This window comes from Tenebrio molitor, chromosome 3, assembly GCF_963966145.1.
Source record: "Tenebrio molitor chromosome 3, icTenMoli1.1, whole genome shotgun sequence".
In the NCBI taxonomy this organism is placed as follows: Eukaryota; Metazoa; Arthropoda; class Insecta; order Coleoptera; family Tenebrionidae; genus Tenebrio; species Tenebrio molitor.
In genome coordinates, this window is record NC_091048.1 from 16,838,101 (window position 1) to 16,855,320 (window position 17,220).

General features: G+C 35.4%; 1 protein-coding gene and 1 long non-coding RNA gene across 4 annotated transcripts; one reads left to right on the top strand and one right to left on the bottom strand.

The window, feature by feature from the left end:
* Window positions 1–2,131: 2,131 nt before the first annotated feature.
* Window positions 2,132–9,382, bottom strand: LOC138125978 (kelch-like protein 26). Of its 3 annotated transcripts, none has more exons than XM_069041585.1 (3): window positions 9,207–9,382; window positions 3,545–4,233; window positions 2,132–3,405 (listed from the first exon to the last, which is right to left on the bottom strand). In XM_069041585.1, exons 2-3 carry the CDS (start codon window positions 4,204–4,206, stop codon window positions 2,202–2,204), a joined length of 1,866 nt encoding a protein of 621 aa, XP_068897686.1. In that variant the 5' UTR covers window positions 4,207–4,233; window positions 9,207–9,382; the 3' UTR covers window positions 2,132–2,201. The 3 variants fall into 3 exon arrangements, with proteins under 3 accessions (XP_068897686.1, XP_068897685.1, XP_068897687.1); XM_069041584.1 differs by having other exon boundaries at window positions 9,167–9,381; XM_069041586.1 differs by having other exon boundaries at window positions 2,132–3,393; window positions 9,167–9,380.
* LOC138125979 (uncharacterized) lies at window positions 6,985–7,953 on the top strand. The gene is made up of 2 exons (XR_011157563.1): window positions 6,985–7,196; window positions 7,255–7,953. It is a non-coding gene; the product is annotated as an uncharacterized lncRNA (long non-coding RNA).
* Window positions 9,383–17,220: the final 7,838 nt, after the last annotated feature.

Here is a 17,220-nt window from a genome sequence, read left to right on the forward strand (position 1 = left end):
GGAATTCGTCACCACCGCGTTCATCTACAAGCAGGTTCAAGGCATCACGAACGAGAACGCGCTCCTTGTCGGAGAGGCAAATCAATGGTGGAACGGTTGAAAACGCAAGCAAGTACCTGGGACGAAGCCATGATGCTCATCAGACGAGCTCATGGCCTCATGCGCCTGTAGAGCCAAACTACAAAATCCTCCACGAAATTTACAGGAAAGAACGCCGGCAATAAAAGTAATCACTTTTTTGAACTTCGATATTTTTTTTATACTTTAAGGGTTTTGAATCAAACTTGGAGTGTCTATTGAACCGTCATTTATTAAAGTAATTACAAAATTGTACGCGAATGCTCCTTGTTATAATCAAATTAGAGCCTCAAATGTTCGAACAATACAAAAACTAAAATGAAAAAAATCACTTAAGAAGAAATGTTTAAACAGACTTTGGACCATTTTAGTCTTAAACAATATTAGATCATTCTGACAGTTCACTAACATATAAAAGAAGCAATGGCTTAGCAATTAACGTCGACAGAAGTTAATAGAGCTGTAACGTTACGCGAAGAAGAACATTCACAACTTTATGTTGCCAAACAGCTTGGGCGGGTTGTGCAGGAAACTGCGTGGAAGCTTTCGAAACGATACCGAAAAACAGGTACCGTAACAAGGTACAGGTACAGGTCCAAAAAGTAAAACTACGGCAGGTGATGAGCGTTTTCTGCGATTGCAAGCCCTTCGAAATCGCACACATATTGCGCGGAATCTGCAAAAACATCTAGTGAGGACAAGAGGAACAAAAATTAGCGACCAAACAGTCTGCAATAGGTTAAGAGAGGCTGAACTGAGAGCAAGACGTCCTGCAAAATTGCCCAAATTGACCAGAGAACATCGTTAAAGGAAATTTGAATTTGAAAGAGAACACTTAAACTGGCAACTTCGTCATTAGACTCCTGTCATGTTTAGTGATGAGTCCAAGTTTGTTCTGTCAGGTAATGGTGAAGGTGTAAGAGTCTGGAGGAGGGCTTTAGAACATTTCATGTCAAATACAGTGCATGAAACCGTCCCTTTTGGTGGTGGATCCATAATGGTGTGGTGTGGAATAACAATAAACACTCGCAAGGACCTTGTTTTTCTTCGCAATGGTGGCCTAACAGCTCGAAGGTACCTACATTGATGAGATTTGAGAACGTCAAGTGATCCCAAGAGCAAATGTTGTTGATCAAAATTTTGTTTTTATGCAAGGTAATGCCAGACAGCACATTACTCACATTGTCATTGATTATCTTGATGATCATAATATCCGTAAAATGGACTGAACTGACCCGCATGCAGCGCAGACATAAATCCAATCGAACAGATTTGGGAACAATTAGGGAAACCTGTTCGAGGACGTCCAAATCCTCCAATTACAACTGAACAGTTGGCATAGGCTTTAGTTGAAGAACGGTTCAATTTTCCCCAAGATGGGTTGCGAAGGCTTATTCGAAGCCTGCAACGACGCTTGGCAGGCAAGAGGAAGCCGCACCAGATATTAACATCACAATTGGTACAAATTAACCAAGTTGTCAGACTTTTTTAATCCATTTTGATTTCAAACTCTTTATTTTTGCACATGTTAGTAGAAGGTTGCTCAAGTGTCTCTCTGTTCTTAATTTGTTAAAATAAGTTCAATAATTAATGGTTCCTTACATATTCCAAGTTTGAATGAAACCTCTTAAAATATAAATAAATATCGAAGTTCAAAAAAGTGACTACTTTTATTTTTTGAGTAGTGTATAATATCTCCATTAATGGCAGGACATAATTGGAATTGGTCTTATTTCTGCAACAACATAATTATATTGCCCAATTTTCTTAATAAACGTGAAACGTATTCTTTCTGATGATATTAATTGGTTTTCTGTCATAAAATTAATTTTTCTTCGAAATTGTTGAAACCAGTTTAACAATTTAATGTTATGATTTAAAAAACTATTAGTAACAATGTTATAGGTATGTATTTAATTTACCTACGTCAAGTAATTTTATTACGTAAATTTTGCAAAAAGGGAACTCTTTGATTTAACAATCTGAATATCTCTGGGACCACATTATTTTGGAAAAAACAAAAGACTGGAGCAGTTATCACAAAGAAAATGTGTTTTGTTTACAAAATAAATATATTTTCTCAAAAATCCAAACATATCAAAAATAAAAAATTAAGACAAAAATCAAACAGAACTTTCAGTTTTGGCAATAACTTGCATATCTTGCATGTCATCTCTCCATTTTGGGATAAATAAAGAGGCACAAGTATGTTCCCAAATATCCTGCGGATATTTTTCTTCGGTAGTCCAAGAATCAGTATCAATATCGTAAAATTCTATGGCCGCTGTACTCTTATCAAACATATCGTCACTATAAAATCCTCCAATAAAATAAATCTTATGATCAACACAAACAATCCCCGCATGATATCTAGGCGTAGGAACTGTCGTAACAACATCCCAGCGATCGGTCTTTATATCGTAGACGTCTATAGTATCAACCAGAACCCTCGACCGACTATCGGGACCTTCCGTCCAACCACCGCAAACATATAAATAATCCCCTATTGATAACATCACATGATCAGCACGTGCTCGTAACATGGGAGCGCACGGATGCCACTTGTCCTCGTTAACAGTGTAACAGTACATTGAAGATTGTATGGAGTCACGATCCATACCTCCACTTATAAATAACTTCAAGTCTAAATTATACTCGTAGCTTGCTCCAGCATGTTGGGTAATGTAGGCCGGTAAAGGTTTAATCATGTACCACATGTCTAATACTGGGTCGTAGCATTCGCAAGTACTAGTACCGTACTCGTCCACTTCGCTGGCGCCACCTACTGCATACAACATATTACCCAACACGTTTAAAGAAAAGCGACATCTTTCGATTTTCATAGGCGACATGGTCGACCATTTGTCGTATCTAGGACTGTATTTAAATCCAAAGGGGTGTATATTTTCTTGCAGAGATTGATTGAAGCAGCCACCAACGATGTAGAGTTCATTGTTGAGAACGGAAGTGCCGAAGTTGCATTGTTCCAAGTGGGGAATTGTTGTCAAGTGTTTCCATTTTCTTTCACTCGAGAAACAGTAAGTGATCTCGTTCGTAATTCCGCTAATACCGAACCCTCCTATTTTCAATACGGCTAATTCCATTCCCCTTGAATTGAGTAGGTTCGAGTTTGTTGTTATTTTATCGGAGTTTGTTTGAATGTAAGCTTCTGATAAGATCACTTTGTACAGTTCCCAACCACAGTTGCGGTCTTGGAGGATCTTATTAACGATACTGTCCAGTTTTCGACGAGAGATTTCTTTGAAGTGGATATAATGGAATATTCTCATGGCGTAGGAAACCCGGACATCTTTCCTAAAAACCAAACTGTAAATGTTTCATTATATTGAAAAGCCGTGAAATAAAATGTGGATCTGAATGGACGAGTACATGTTTGCAATGAAAAATCTCGCCGTCCAGATCCACTTTTTACCACACGCTAAGTCTAACTGTACAAAATAATTACTTGCAACTGTCTACATGGAAGAACCAGGCCAATACAATGCGAAGCACATCGGCTTCCGAACAATCGACAGGAAAATCAAGAGCCAACAAATTTTCCAACTGCTGCGGCGTCAGTCTGTAAAATTCTTTCGAGTTGGAAAAATCCGATAAATGTTCGCTCATGTATCTGTACACCATCAACCTCAGTTTTTCCAATGAGTATATCTCGGCAATAGTGGCAATATCTATGCAATTATCGATGTCGATTTGTGAGAGTAAAAATTTTGAACAGGCTTGAATCACCGGTTCCATCTGAATATGGGAAGCTGCTTCCAGAACATCCTGCACGTTACTTAAATTAAGCATGATCCTTGAAGTATAAGCGTATTCGAGTATTTGATGGAAACCAGCAGCAGTAATTCCATTAAGACATATTTCATCCTGTCTTGATTCTAACATGTTGTTTGTAAACATGGCACGGAAGTAATCACTGCAAGCTGATAGTACGGCCTTATGTGCCTTAAAAATCTGTCCTTCGATTATAAGTGCGACATCTAAGAGTTCGCCTTTTTCCCATAAGGAATTTAAACCTTTGAGTAGAGTCGTTTGGTGAGATTTGTGATGGTAAAAGGTAGAATTTAATGGTTTGTTGTCATGAAGGATTTTTTCTTTTGTTCTCGTCATCTTTGTGGCAGTGGAGGTTTAACATATCTGGAAAAAAGGAAAACGTACAGTTAATGGCCAACATCAAACGATCACCTTATGTTCTGTCCCCTGCCTACAAGGCTTTCCTTTCACTATTAGTGCTTGTCTGATACGCTACATTGATTTAGTATCGACCTGGATAATTGTAAGTAAATAGAACGGTTGCAAGTACAACGCAAACCGCAATTAATGATACACACCTGCCATTTAAAATAACAATCTACTTGTATGCAAGATCAAATTAGTTATACTCATAATTTTATTGCTGTAAAATACCGCTTACGAAATTGTAATGTGAGAAAATTGAGACACAAAAAATTATGTTATGTACTTGAATACAAAGTGACAAAATAATGCGTTTCGGGTTTATGAAAGAAATTACAAAGTAGCAAGTGATTATGGTTTTACTGTTATACAGACTTTACGGTTTTTAACAGCATTACATTGTACAGTCACGGCCACGGAATTTCGTCAATCAACTGACATTAGCTGTAAAACAGGTTATACCGGGTGATCAAAAAGGACTGTTTAAGTTGGCAGTACAATTAAGAAAATTTTTTAATTCGGTTATTTATAACACTGCAACTGGATATGTTTTGTTGGTTTATTTGACAAATATCTGATATAGGTATATTATTAACAATGACAAGCCACCAACAACCGGAAGTTACTCCTGTTATATGATTTAAAATACGATCCAGTGTTACCAACTTAAACAGTCCTTCTTGATCACCCCGTATTATATTTCGGACTACACATTGGAATTTTTGACATGGATGTCAATTTGTCAATCAATTTTTATTGTCCGTGACAGAATTTCTGTCACAAAAATTTTGAATGTCAGTCATAATAACAATAAAGCTTAGACTACACAAGTTTTTTCCGTGGCCGTAACTGTACCTACGTTTACAAAAATGCCAAGTTGTTTTGTACACTTGACTTGACGCCACTTGATAATTGAATTTATGTTAATAATCTGTTCAATAGCGTGAAAATTCGAATCTATTCTAAGAGTTGCTAATAATAATAAGTTCAAGTTTGATTAAAAATGGAATTTCATGCTGACAAGATTTATATGCAGCCGTTATAACGATGGTGTAGATAGCAATCGAGAATTAAACGGTTTAAAAGTGTAGACGTTGGCATAAATTACTTCTAATGCAATTTAGAACGTATAATATGTAAAAAGAATAGAGAAAATGCAAAGCATACGATACAGGAGGTCCTATACTCGAACCCTTAACTTACCTTGTTTCTAATTGTTTACAAGTTAATACGAAAATTTGTGTTAAAATTATGTATGTTAATTTAAAAGTAACCGATCTTACAAAAACGTTTTCTTTATGGTTATTTAAAAAAAATTAATATTAAAATAAAAAACTTGAATCAGTTTGTCACACAGTTAGTTTTACAGAAAATGCAATCAAGGCAATCATCATATTTGATGGACAAATTTTTTTAGGATAACTCACTATTTGTTACACATTACAAATACTCAACAAAACGTTTATATTTTTTGTATTAATTAAACTATGGGCCAGTTTACATAAGCGAAATTAAGTTAATCGTAATCAAATGCGAGATTAACTGAACACGTAATGAGATTGAACCAATCGAAGATTCGGATTCATTGGTTAATCGCCCATTAAAATTTAATTCGAATTAAATATTTAATTCTCTTTCTGTAAACTGGCCCTTGATGTTACAGTATAAAACTGTCAGAAAATTGAACAACAATATCCATAGCCTGTTCCCAGATCAAAAATCCCCTACGTTATTAATTTTCCCCTAGGTCAAAATTCAAGAGCGTTGCCGGATGTATTTTCGAACGATTTTCGACGTAAACTACGGTGTTGGTGGACCTTCCATTATGTTAATAGGCTATATTATTCCAATCATTTAATACCTGCTAATACAGCATCTTCAAGTGCATCTTTTGCCTGTTTTAGAACTGAAATGTTTTAAGAATGTAAAAAATGTTAACTTCTGATTTAATTAACTTTGACAGCAGCTTTTTTATCAGATTTATACTAAAGTGTGACGAAGCAATGGTCGGTAGGTATGTAAAAATTAATGATGGTAGGTATTCACTTTTCGAAACGGTCTATACATAATAAAAATATTGTCTTCCAAATGGCTGAATAGGTGTTCATCAGAAGAAAACAAGATTCGTAAGGTATATACATAGGTGAGGCTTAATTAATAAAACCCCAGGTACCAACTATTAAAATATGGACAACTGCCATTTCCTGCATGAGTGATAATATTTGTTCATTTGTTGCATTTATTTGGTTTTCAGACGGGACAAAAGAAAGTGAAGTGCATCTTTTGTTCGCGTTTATGTGAGTAAATTCACCCGGAAGATGTTATAGGTAGTGTGAATTTTTCCGGTATCTTGACAACAAAGGTGAAATTTTTATTTCTTTGAAGTGTAGAAACAGTGGATAATAGAATTCTTAAACCATAAGGATTTCAAAATAATAAACCCAAGACGTTGTTATGTACACGCATGGATACCAACTTCGTAATGCACGGCCGTATTTCCAATTATCATAATAATAACAAAATTATTAATTAATTAATATGCTTTACGTAAATGAAGATTGGTTTTTTATATACTTTTGAAAATTCTAGTTGCACACAACATGAATAACGTTATTTCCCTAAAAATTCGAATTCTAGGGAGCTATTTATTTTTGACACGAGAGTATATACTACAGGGTCTCTATAAATGAATGTCTGGTCAAGCCAGCCTTGGAAAAAAAATTTACTGTTCCGCTTTTTTGAAACCGATGCCAAATTTTAGTTCGTTTTCACGGTCACTTCTGACATTAGTGACTGACGTTTCGTTTGCGCTTGTCAGTCAAGTTTTGGTTCCTTATATTCGTTTTATCGCAGTTAATCACAGTTAATATACACCAAAAATCAGTATTTTTCAATAAAAATTGCAAGTACGTCCGCTTTTAGAGGTAAATACACTGGCAAAATTTGTGAGGTTATGCTTTAATGTTTTATGTTTTATTTTAGCTTTATTTTATTTACAATGGTTTATTCTGTTGAACAGAACACGTTCATTGTTGTTTTTTACTTTCGAAATGGAAGGTTTAGTAATGGGGAATTATCTGTTTGTAAAAATGAATTCCATCAAAATATCTGAACAACATTGTGAACAGATTTTTAACAATCAGAACAATTAGCAAGGGTAAATCATTAGGACGAGCACCAGTATCTGATGAAATACTGGAGGATTTGAAAGAAATTGTGGAAAAGACTCTACAGATATCCATAGCCTGTTTATCTCAACAATCTGGTGTACTGATGCACTTGTCACAAAATCATCAAAAATAGGTTACAACTGCATCTTTATAAAATTAGTGTTGTACAAGAACTCCAACCTGCAGATTATCAAAGTTGTGTTTAATAATGTATTCAGTTTGAAAATCACCTCAATTTCATAATTTGGAGTGCTGAGAATCCACACCAATTTGTAGAGACTCCTTTACATGTTTTGAAAATTGGTGTGTGGAACTGTGGATAGCAGTGTTGCTGTACCCGTAACTAAGAAATGCTGCAAAATATTTTTGAAAATAAATGAAGAATTGTCAAGTGTTTAGAAGTTAATGGGGGACATTCTCAATCTATTTTATAAAAAAAATACCTATTTGTTATGGTTATTTAGTGTTGTAAATTATGTTGTTGAATACATTTGATTTTATTGAAAAACCAGTAAGACTTATTTGTTATGAAAAACACTGTTATTTGTATTGGAAGAAAAAATGGGAGTCAATACCATATTCGACAATTCAGTCTAGGTCGTATTTACCACTAGCATAAAACAAGAAATGTGAAAGCACTAAAGCAGACAAAAAGGCAGTATCGAGTATTGTATTGTGGTATATGGGGACAAGGTGTTCTCAATATTTATCTGTTTGGATTTGTTCTCATACCAATTCTTGTACAGTGTGTGGCGGTACGATGGGGGCAATAATTGTTCCCCTGTTGGTGTTGATATTAAATAATAAATACATTAATGTTAGCAAGAGTAAAGCACAGTTGAAACTTGTCTCTGGTTAAAAGCCAACAACCTAACCTGAAAATGTGACATTCATTAATTGCCGAACAAAGCGGCACATTCAAAATTTGACAACTTTCCATGGCTGGCTGGACCCGACAATCATTTATAGAGACCCTGTATATACCATTCACGATTGTTTCAAATTCGGACTATCTTATGAAATTCTGACATTTTAGTTGGCAGTATTGTGATTTGTCATAATAAATCTATTTTAGGTTATAATTCAACGGAACACTGCTCCCAGGTTGTTACATTTTTTAAATAATTGAACGCATATTTGGAACAATAATAGTAAAATTGTTATTGAAATGAAACATATTTGTAGGGCAGTTCTGGGTAAATTCTTATTAACCAAATTAATAACGAAATTGACAACAATGCGAATATTTAAAAACGAAACGTCACATGACAGGACCTGACGCCAATCTCACAAAAATCAAAAAAATATCTTGGCCTGCTGCATGTATAATTATAATAATGTCATGGCTCACTTGATAGAAAGACTTTTGGATCGCTCGGTATTTTCTGCACAAGTAATTGCCAGTGACGTAGGTTCCGAACTATGGTCGAAGACATATTTATTAATTTAAATGTTTACACATTTACATCTGGGACAACCATTTTAAATTCAAATTTAATCTCCAGGTGAATGTCCAGCTGTATGTTAAATTGTTAACAGACTATTTTTTTAGGAAACACTGAACGCTTTTTTATTTTTCTCAAGTTTAAATCGATTTGATGTTGCGTGTGAACGTGTTCATTCCATTTTGATGATAAGCGCCATTATTTTTATTTTTTATCAACGAGAGTAAATAATATCCGTTTCCTAACCTCCAATTCAATACAAACAAATCTTGTGCTTACCATATTAAAAAAAGAGTTCTGATTAGTCACCACAGTTTACCTTTCACATTTTAGTTATCGCACACACTTTGCAAAATTGGAAGAATATCACATATCGGCCATCTGCATGTCTTTTCACGATTTTGTAACAATCAACGGATGAGATGAAATGAGCGGATTGATTATCGTTCCGTGTTCGGTTGATGCAATAAACGACCTACTGCGGGGCAGTCGGGAGTGCGGGGTGGGAAAAGTTTGCCGTCCTCTTGTCTGTTCTCATTCTTTCATTTGTGTCTAGGTAGGCAACCAGGAATACACATTTTCTTTTATCAATTGCAACCAACTAACCCACATTTATTCAGCAAACTGTGCATCTACTAAAAATAAAGATAATTGACTAAGGCCCGGTTTCTGGAAACATTTTATTTGGTCAGTTAGTTAACTCTCCGATAAATACAAAAATCATGTAATGTGATTGGTCACTTTCTAGCGTTTCTATAGCAACGCTTGATTTAACCGGCCGTTAAGTTATCGGACCGTTCCAGAAACCGGGCTTAAGAAATACAAATTTTGAAATAAACTGTCGACCCAAACCCAGTTAATTTGACTCTTTTTGTGTGATGCAATTTAGGTATTACGTTATATACTCCATTCTTTATCTTGGTGAGTGGTCGATGCGATCAAGCAAGCCATGGGTAGCTTTGTAAGTTTTACTTTTTCCACCAAATTTGTGTGTCGTGTAAATCAAATATTAACTGTCATCGCTGTCATTCGAATTCAGAATCTTCGTCAAGCTTTCATCTCCAAATCTCACAATCTTATGTCGCGAAATGTAAATATATAAGCTGTACACATCGATTCTTAAATTTAACCGTTCCCGATATGAAAATTATCGGCGTCCGTCGTCGGTCCATCCGGCCGTCGAGCGTCGACCCAACATTATTCCCGTCCCGTGCCAGGCAATGTTGCAAAGAAGTTTGGGTGTGAGAAATTAACCGGATTCTTAAACCATAAACCGGATCAAATTTGACCGGAAAGTGTGTGGCCGGTCTAGAACATTTTGAAATTCCCAAGCAAGTTATTAAAATTTTTGAAAACGATGCGATATGAAGATGACACGTTTGAGGTTATGTGTCGGTGGTCTCGGTCCATATGAATCATGAGCAATTTAACCAGGAAAATAATAAATAGAAAGACTTTGCGGCGTCTCTGTAAGTACATTATTGTAATATTTGAATATTTTTCAACAACTACCAACGCACTTTTCCATTGGAACTTTCAAAAATCCCTAAATTTAACTTGACGGCTGAAAATTTCCCAAAGACCACTCACCAAGATAAAGAATGGAGTATACTTAAAAGTGAAAATGTATGTAAAATAAATTTGATATGTCTAACTTGGTCTGACGTAAGAAATGAAAAGTTTTGACATTTTGCTTGTTTTGGTAACATTAAAAATTAAAATTGACAACAAGAAGGATGAATTAAAGTGTAGAAAACTTGATGTAGATACATACTCGATTTTTTGGCAATCGACTGTAATTCTTATTTCGTGGCACAGAGTACGCTTTTTTATTTCATCCAGGGGGAGCAACTAAAAACATTTAAATGACGTTTGAAAAACGTCAAATGTTAGACAAATGGTCAACAAAAAAAAAAAAACGATAAAATAAAACTTCTGAAAACATGAGTCGAAGCTTCAGTTATAACCACGATGATGAGACATTTTGCGGAAACTCCAACAAACAAAGTTGTGTGTGGTAAATAAATCTATTTACCATTTTCGTCGTTCTCGTTTGGAAAACGAGATTCTATTTTCATAAATACTGCATTTTTCAGTAAAAACATGTTTTAGATAAAATGAGGCAAATGTCACCATTGACAAGTGACAGTTTATTAAGTTAAGCTGCATATTTTCAGAAATTTTGCTCTTCATATCCGCCCTGTTTTTTCTGATCAAATTGTATTTTTTGGAAGACTTTTATTCTAGTAATAGCTTTTACAAAAAGTTGTATTAGAACTCAACACAGAACAGAATAAACTCAAAATTTAAAACAAAGAACTAAGAACAAGACAACGAGCGGCTGTGTAACCCAGGCCAGTTCGTTCGCAAGTAAAGTGTTCTTCCCCAATACGACGACTTGGACAGGCAGCGGCTCGGGACTTCCCGGATTCTGAAGCGCCAAATTCAAATGCAGAATCCAGTTGCTAACACTAGCATGACATTGACATGTCATTTATGTCAAATAAAATCGTAAATCCCTAAAAATTTTGCCTGATTCTTTTTCTTTAGGTTGGATACACTGGAGAAGGCAACTTCGAATCGTGTTTCTATCCAACATCTGAAATTTACCAAGGTCACTTAAGCGTCTACTTACCAATGTGGACACCATAATAGGGAATATTTTAATTATTTAAATATTTTAATATCCAATGTTGCTTTCCTTTCAATACTGGTAAATAACCAATGGTCACCATAATAAGCCTACATGTCCAGGTTTATTATATAAATGTTTTATTGTATTGTGGGTTGCATTTTCTATTCCGCCGGGCTCATTATCACTCGTGAAATATTCTGTATACAATGAGTTTTTTTAAAGACTGGCCATCGGGTTTTACATGCTAATTTTTCAAGCCCCTGTTAACTTTTGACCTCATGAAAATATTCAATCCAGTTTTATAGTAAAGTTGTGGGGTATGATTATGTATTGAAGCAATTTCGATTTAATAACCAGAAGCAAAGAATAAGCTAGCAAAAAGACGTTTTTTGAATTCTGTTTGTTTCAATTTTAAATTTTCAGTAGGCTAAAATTTCACCTGAAATTTGTAATTTTGATATGTAATTGATTGTGTAATCTATTAGCTGCCTATAAAGGCCATTTTGAACATTTCATTTAATTTTTATTGAAGTAAGGAACCTTGTTATTACATAAATAATGAATCTATCCTTATTAAAGTAATATTCAGACTATTTTGTGGATTTTTGCCAATAACATTTTGTTTGTAAATTGTCTATTACAACCATTTAAAAATGTATCACGAAATGAAGTAAATGACTAGGGCCCATATTTACCAACGCCAGTTAAAGTTAACTGTAAGTTAAAATATACGAAAACATTGTTGTAACAATAGGTAACTAAGGTAACGAAACATTTTAACCTACAGTTAACTTTAACTGGCGTTGGTGAATACGGGCCTTAATAATATTATTGTTTAATCTAAAAACAGCGCTAGGCTTTGTAATTTTCACAAATATAGAAGTTAACAGGGGGTTGAAAAATTAGCATCTAAAACACAATGGCCAGTCTTAGAAAAAAAACTCACTGTATCTGTACCTATACGGGTGTTCTCGAAGTTGACGTGTTCCTTGTAACACGAGGTACTACACATTATTCTTACGAATTTTAGCCTAAATCTTCTTAGTAAAATGTTTGTATTAACGGAGATAATTGATTGTATATTTTTATTGTTTTCTAAAATTTTAAGTCCGGTCCTGTCCATTTCTCCGCTGTACTAGATTAATAACTAACCTGGCCCAGAATGGTGTCTTTCCGGAAATCGCTTTGCAATACTCTCTGGACGCTGCAGATGCATTCTGATAACGTGATAACATTGCCCATGCGTTTGCAACATATCTGTGAGCTCATTATTTTCCTAATAATAAAGCCATTTCGACTAATTAGATGACAACTCTGACAGTAGTTTTGATTAACGTCCATGCTCATTTGATTTTTTTTTGTCAATTCCAATTTCTAACAAATCAGCGCAAATTTGAGCAGGACCGGTTTCAAAAATTTCAAAAAAATGAACTTATTGTATCTTCATTGCCGTACACATTTTACTAAGGTGATTTTGGCTAAAACTCTTTAGAACAACGCATACTATCACAGGTTAAAAGGAACACCTCAACTTCGAAAACACCCTGTATAAAGGTGTAATCAAATACGCGGAAATATTTTATGCCGTTAACTACCAAGGCATTTGAAGACGATTTGCACTGACTGAATTTAAAAATTCAAAATACGCCTCATTCCGGACCACCTTGGTCAACGTTAATGAAGAGCAAATGAAAGTGAAATGATAGAAAAGCTACAACGAAAATGATTACCACGCAAGAAATTTAACACTGAGACCAGAGAACACATACTGAGACTGAATGGTGTCGGAAAAACGTACAGGTACAACAAGGTTGGTAGAACCACAGTATGTAGAACCAGAGTAGAACTGACTAATTTGTATAGTATACCAGAAGTATGTATACTCCATTCTTTATCTTGGTGAGTGGTCTTTGCGATCAAGCAAGCCATGGGTAGCTTTGTAAGTTTTACTTTTTCCACGAAATATTTGTGTGGTGTAAATCAAAATATTAACTGTCATCACTGTCATTCAGATTCAGAATCTTCGTCGAGTGTCCAAATCTCGCAATCTTATGTGGCGAAATGTAAATATAATAAGCCGTACACATCGATTCTTAAATGTAACCGTGCCCGATATGAAAATTATCGGCGTCCGTCGTCGGTCAATGCGACCAGAGATATCCCGACCGAACATTATTCCCGTCCCGTGCCGGGCAATATTGCAAAGAAGTTGTGAAGATGACACGTTTAAGGTTATGCCTCGATGCATGTGGATCATGAGCAATTTAACTTGGAAAATAATACAGGGTGAGCAACAATAACTGTTTCAGTTGGCAAAAAAAAATTTTACATACAATTTTCAAGACTGTGAATTGTACCTATTTCGGTTTGTTTTATTGACATTATTGACAGCTGGTATACATTTCAAATTTAAACGTCTTGGTTTTTGTAATCTTTTATTAATAACATGGTTTTCTCGTTGGAACATGACATAAAAGTCACCAAAAATCACCAGAATTTATTGCCAACTCAATCAGTACTTGTTGCTCACACGGTAAATAGAAAGACTTTGCGGCGTCTCTGTAAGTACATTATTGTAATATTTGAATAGTTTTTATCAACTAGGTACTATGGCGGACAAAAAATTTTGAACGACTTGTTATTCCTTTGACATCTAAATGTAAAACTGGCTTTATGGTTAACTAACCTCATTTTTTATTTTTGCCTTTCTTGTCATGTCACCAGTGACAGAATAGTCAATCATAGGTTAACACAAAAATTTTTGTGTGCCTATGTCAGCTCACGAATGGTGAACGTGGATGAATCTTAATCGTTTCGTCTTTGCCATCGAAATTGCGAAAGTCTCTGCAGCCCCTAGGCTATCGAGTGGTGTAGAATGGAGATACGTAATACCTATCTAGTTCTTAGAGGTTTAGCATCAACACAAAATCAGGAATGTCTTCATCATAGATGAAACCAAATTTAGTTCTATTTACGTCAAGACAGAACGACCCAACAGGTTGTATTTTGGTACGCAAATATCAAAAAATTCAAAGTAGAGATCAATCCACAATACTAACAAATTATAACATTTATTTATTAAACTTAAAATTAAAAGTTTAAAATAAAAAAAACTTTACAAATAAAACTGAAGAAGTCAATATTTGATCATTGCACCATTTTGTTGTACAACCAAGAGCAATCTATTCCTCATGGAGAGGCACAGATTTCGGTGATAGTTCGGGGGTGCCTCGTTCTGTTCCCGGAAGACACCCGGCTTCTTCCAGAACCTGGACGCCAAACCACCGTCCCAGTGTGTTGCCACTTCCGCATAATGGCATGGATAGTGCCCTTCGATAACCCTAAATTCGTCGAAATTTGCCCATACGACATACCTCTCTGGTGAAGGGTTACTATTTTGGCTTTAGTAAATTCAGATACGGCTGGCATTGTATCATTAAATTATTATTATAAACTTGATAGACGTTTACTTCAAACCGTAAATTTTTCGATTTATAAACGTCATAATAACAGTAAAGGGCAGCTTACAATGACATTTTTTGATATGCCAAAATTTGATCGTTAAAACTTTTTTGTCCGCCATAGTACCAACGCACTTTTCCATTGGAACTTTCAAAAATCCCTAAATTCAACTTGACGGCTGAAAATTTCCCTAAGACCACTCACCAAAATAAAGAATAGAGTATAGGTTGCCTCGTTGCCATTTAAAACAATAGTTTGAATTTTCCCCCCCGCAAAAGTTACTCGTGACGTCATAATACACTAAATTTTTACTACAGAGTCTGTCGATCACGCATGTGTTCCCTCACTAGAATAAAACCCAAAAAACCACCCAATAAACCCCACGGAACTAGTAAACTTTGGGTTCTATTCGAAAACTCAAAATTTCTGAGTTGATTTTACGTCACGAGTTAGAGACCATTTCATCTAAGAAGTACATGATGACTCATCGAAATCTGACCGTACGACGCTAGTTAGCTGATGATCAGTGCCGTAGAAACATTCGATTAGCTGAAGAGTCACTATAGTTCAATTAATTTATGTGATTGAAATTCTAACAAATCAATAATTGAACAATGAATACCATAAAACGATACACAGCGAAAGGAATAACAAAAACAAAACACTTTTTGAACGCTAACGGGGTTAAGTTAGAAATAACAACGAGCGCATGGATTCCACGTGGTTGATAGGTCTGTACGCCGCTGGACTCAAACCTCCCCTAAAAATTTGAACATGGACTCGTCTGACGACAACGCGTTCGTGCGCATTATGTATTTCTTAGATGAAATGGTCTCTACTCACTTTTTTCAAAAAACACGTATATCTCCATCGATGCGGGAGTATTCAGTATTTACGTGTTTAAAAATTTCCCTGTATTTTGATTACAGGCTTTATGTCTATGCATACCCACAACATAATGAGAGAAGATTTGAACACAGATTCTATAAAATTTGATCAGTAGGTCCAATAAAAGTTATAAAGTTTAAAACCAGAAGCAATTGTCAACACTTTTTTATCCGGCATTATCAAATGATTCAAATGCATTAATATTTTATTATTATACTACATATCTGTTATGTGCCTGGTTTCTGGAACGGCGCAATAACTAATTGGCCGGTTAAATTAAACGTTGCTATCGAAATGCTAGAAAGTAACCAATTTTGTATTTATCGGAGAGTTAACTAAGTGGCCCGATAAATTGTTTTCCGACGACCATTATGCAATATAGCACATTTCATACAGTTTTTCCTTAGTGAAAATTTAAAATTGCAAACAATTTCAACACGAAGACGAACGAACGGCCTACCCGTGTGAACTGAAAAATTTGAGAAATCTGATCAGCTGTGTTTTTATTTTGCACACAGGCCGATGGCGATGATTAACAATGTCTATCTTTCCGCGCAACGGCATAATTATTTTGTCCGTAACTAGAGTGCTCTGGCGAATGATATTTGAAGTTTTAACTTGACGTTTGCACATGGTTTGCACCGTTAACAAATGGAAGAGAGAATAAATACTATTTTTGGGAACTTTAGCTTCTTCACTTGTAATGGATAGGTTGTAAAAATTATAGGTAATAATGACGATTTACGATAGTGGTAAGTTTTTGCCTGCCGACGTTCTAGTCTAGTCTACCCGCTAGTTACTAAAAAGGGATGCCAAATATATTTTTTTTTTTTTTTTGTGGTCGTCAGAAAAATATCGTGTATAACACGTGTTGTAAATTCGATTTCACACTCGTTTGTAAACTCCTGTGAAATCTTTCATTTTCAACATTTGTTAACCCTTCACCACCCGGCGGCACGGCAATTTTGCCGGAGTACATACACTGTTACGGATATACTATCAAATAATAGTGCAGTGCTAATCAACATAATTACCGGCGTCTCGCCTCCACATAGGTAGGTATATACTACGGGGTCATTATAAATGATTGTCTCATCGCAGTAGGCGTTGGTGACGTAATTGAATGTACTGCAAGCTTTATAACATGAGTGAGACTAGCATCGCCGATAGGTAGCGCTGCTGGCGGTAGTGTAAATTTGTCTACTAGTTTGTTTAACGTTGCGAAGCTAGCGGCACATCCCAAATTTGTGTGGGTTTTCAACGACAACTGCGATGGGACAATCATTTATAATGACCCTATATAAAATTTGTTACACAGTCTAGGACTGGTTTACAAATCTATGAGGGG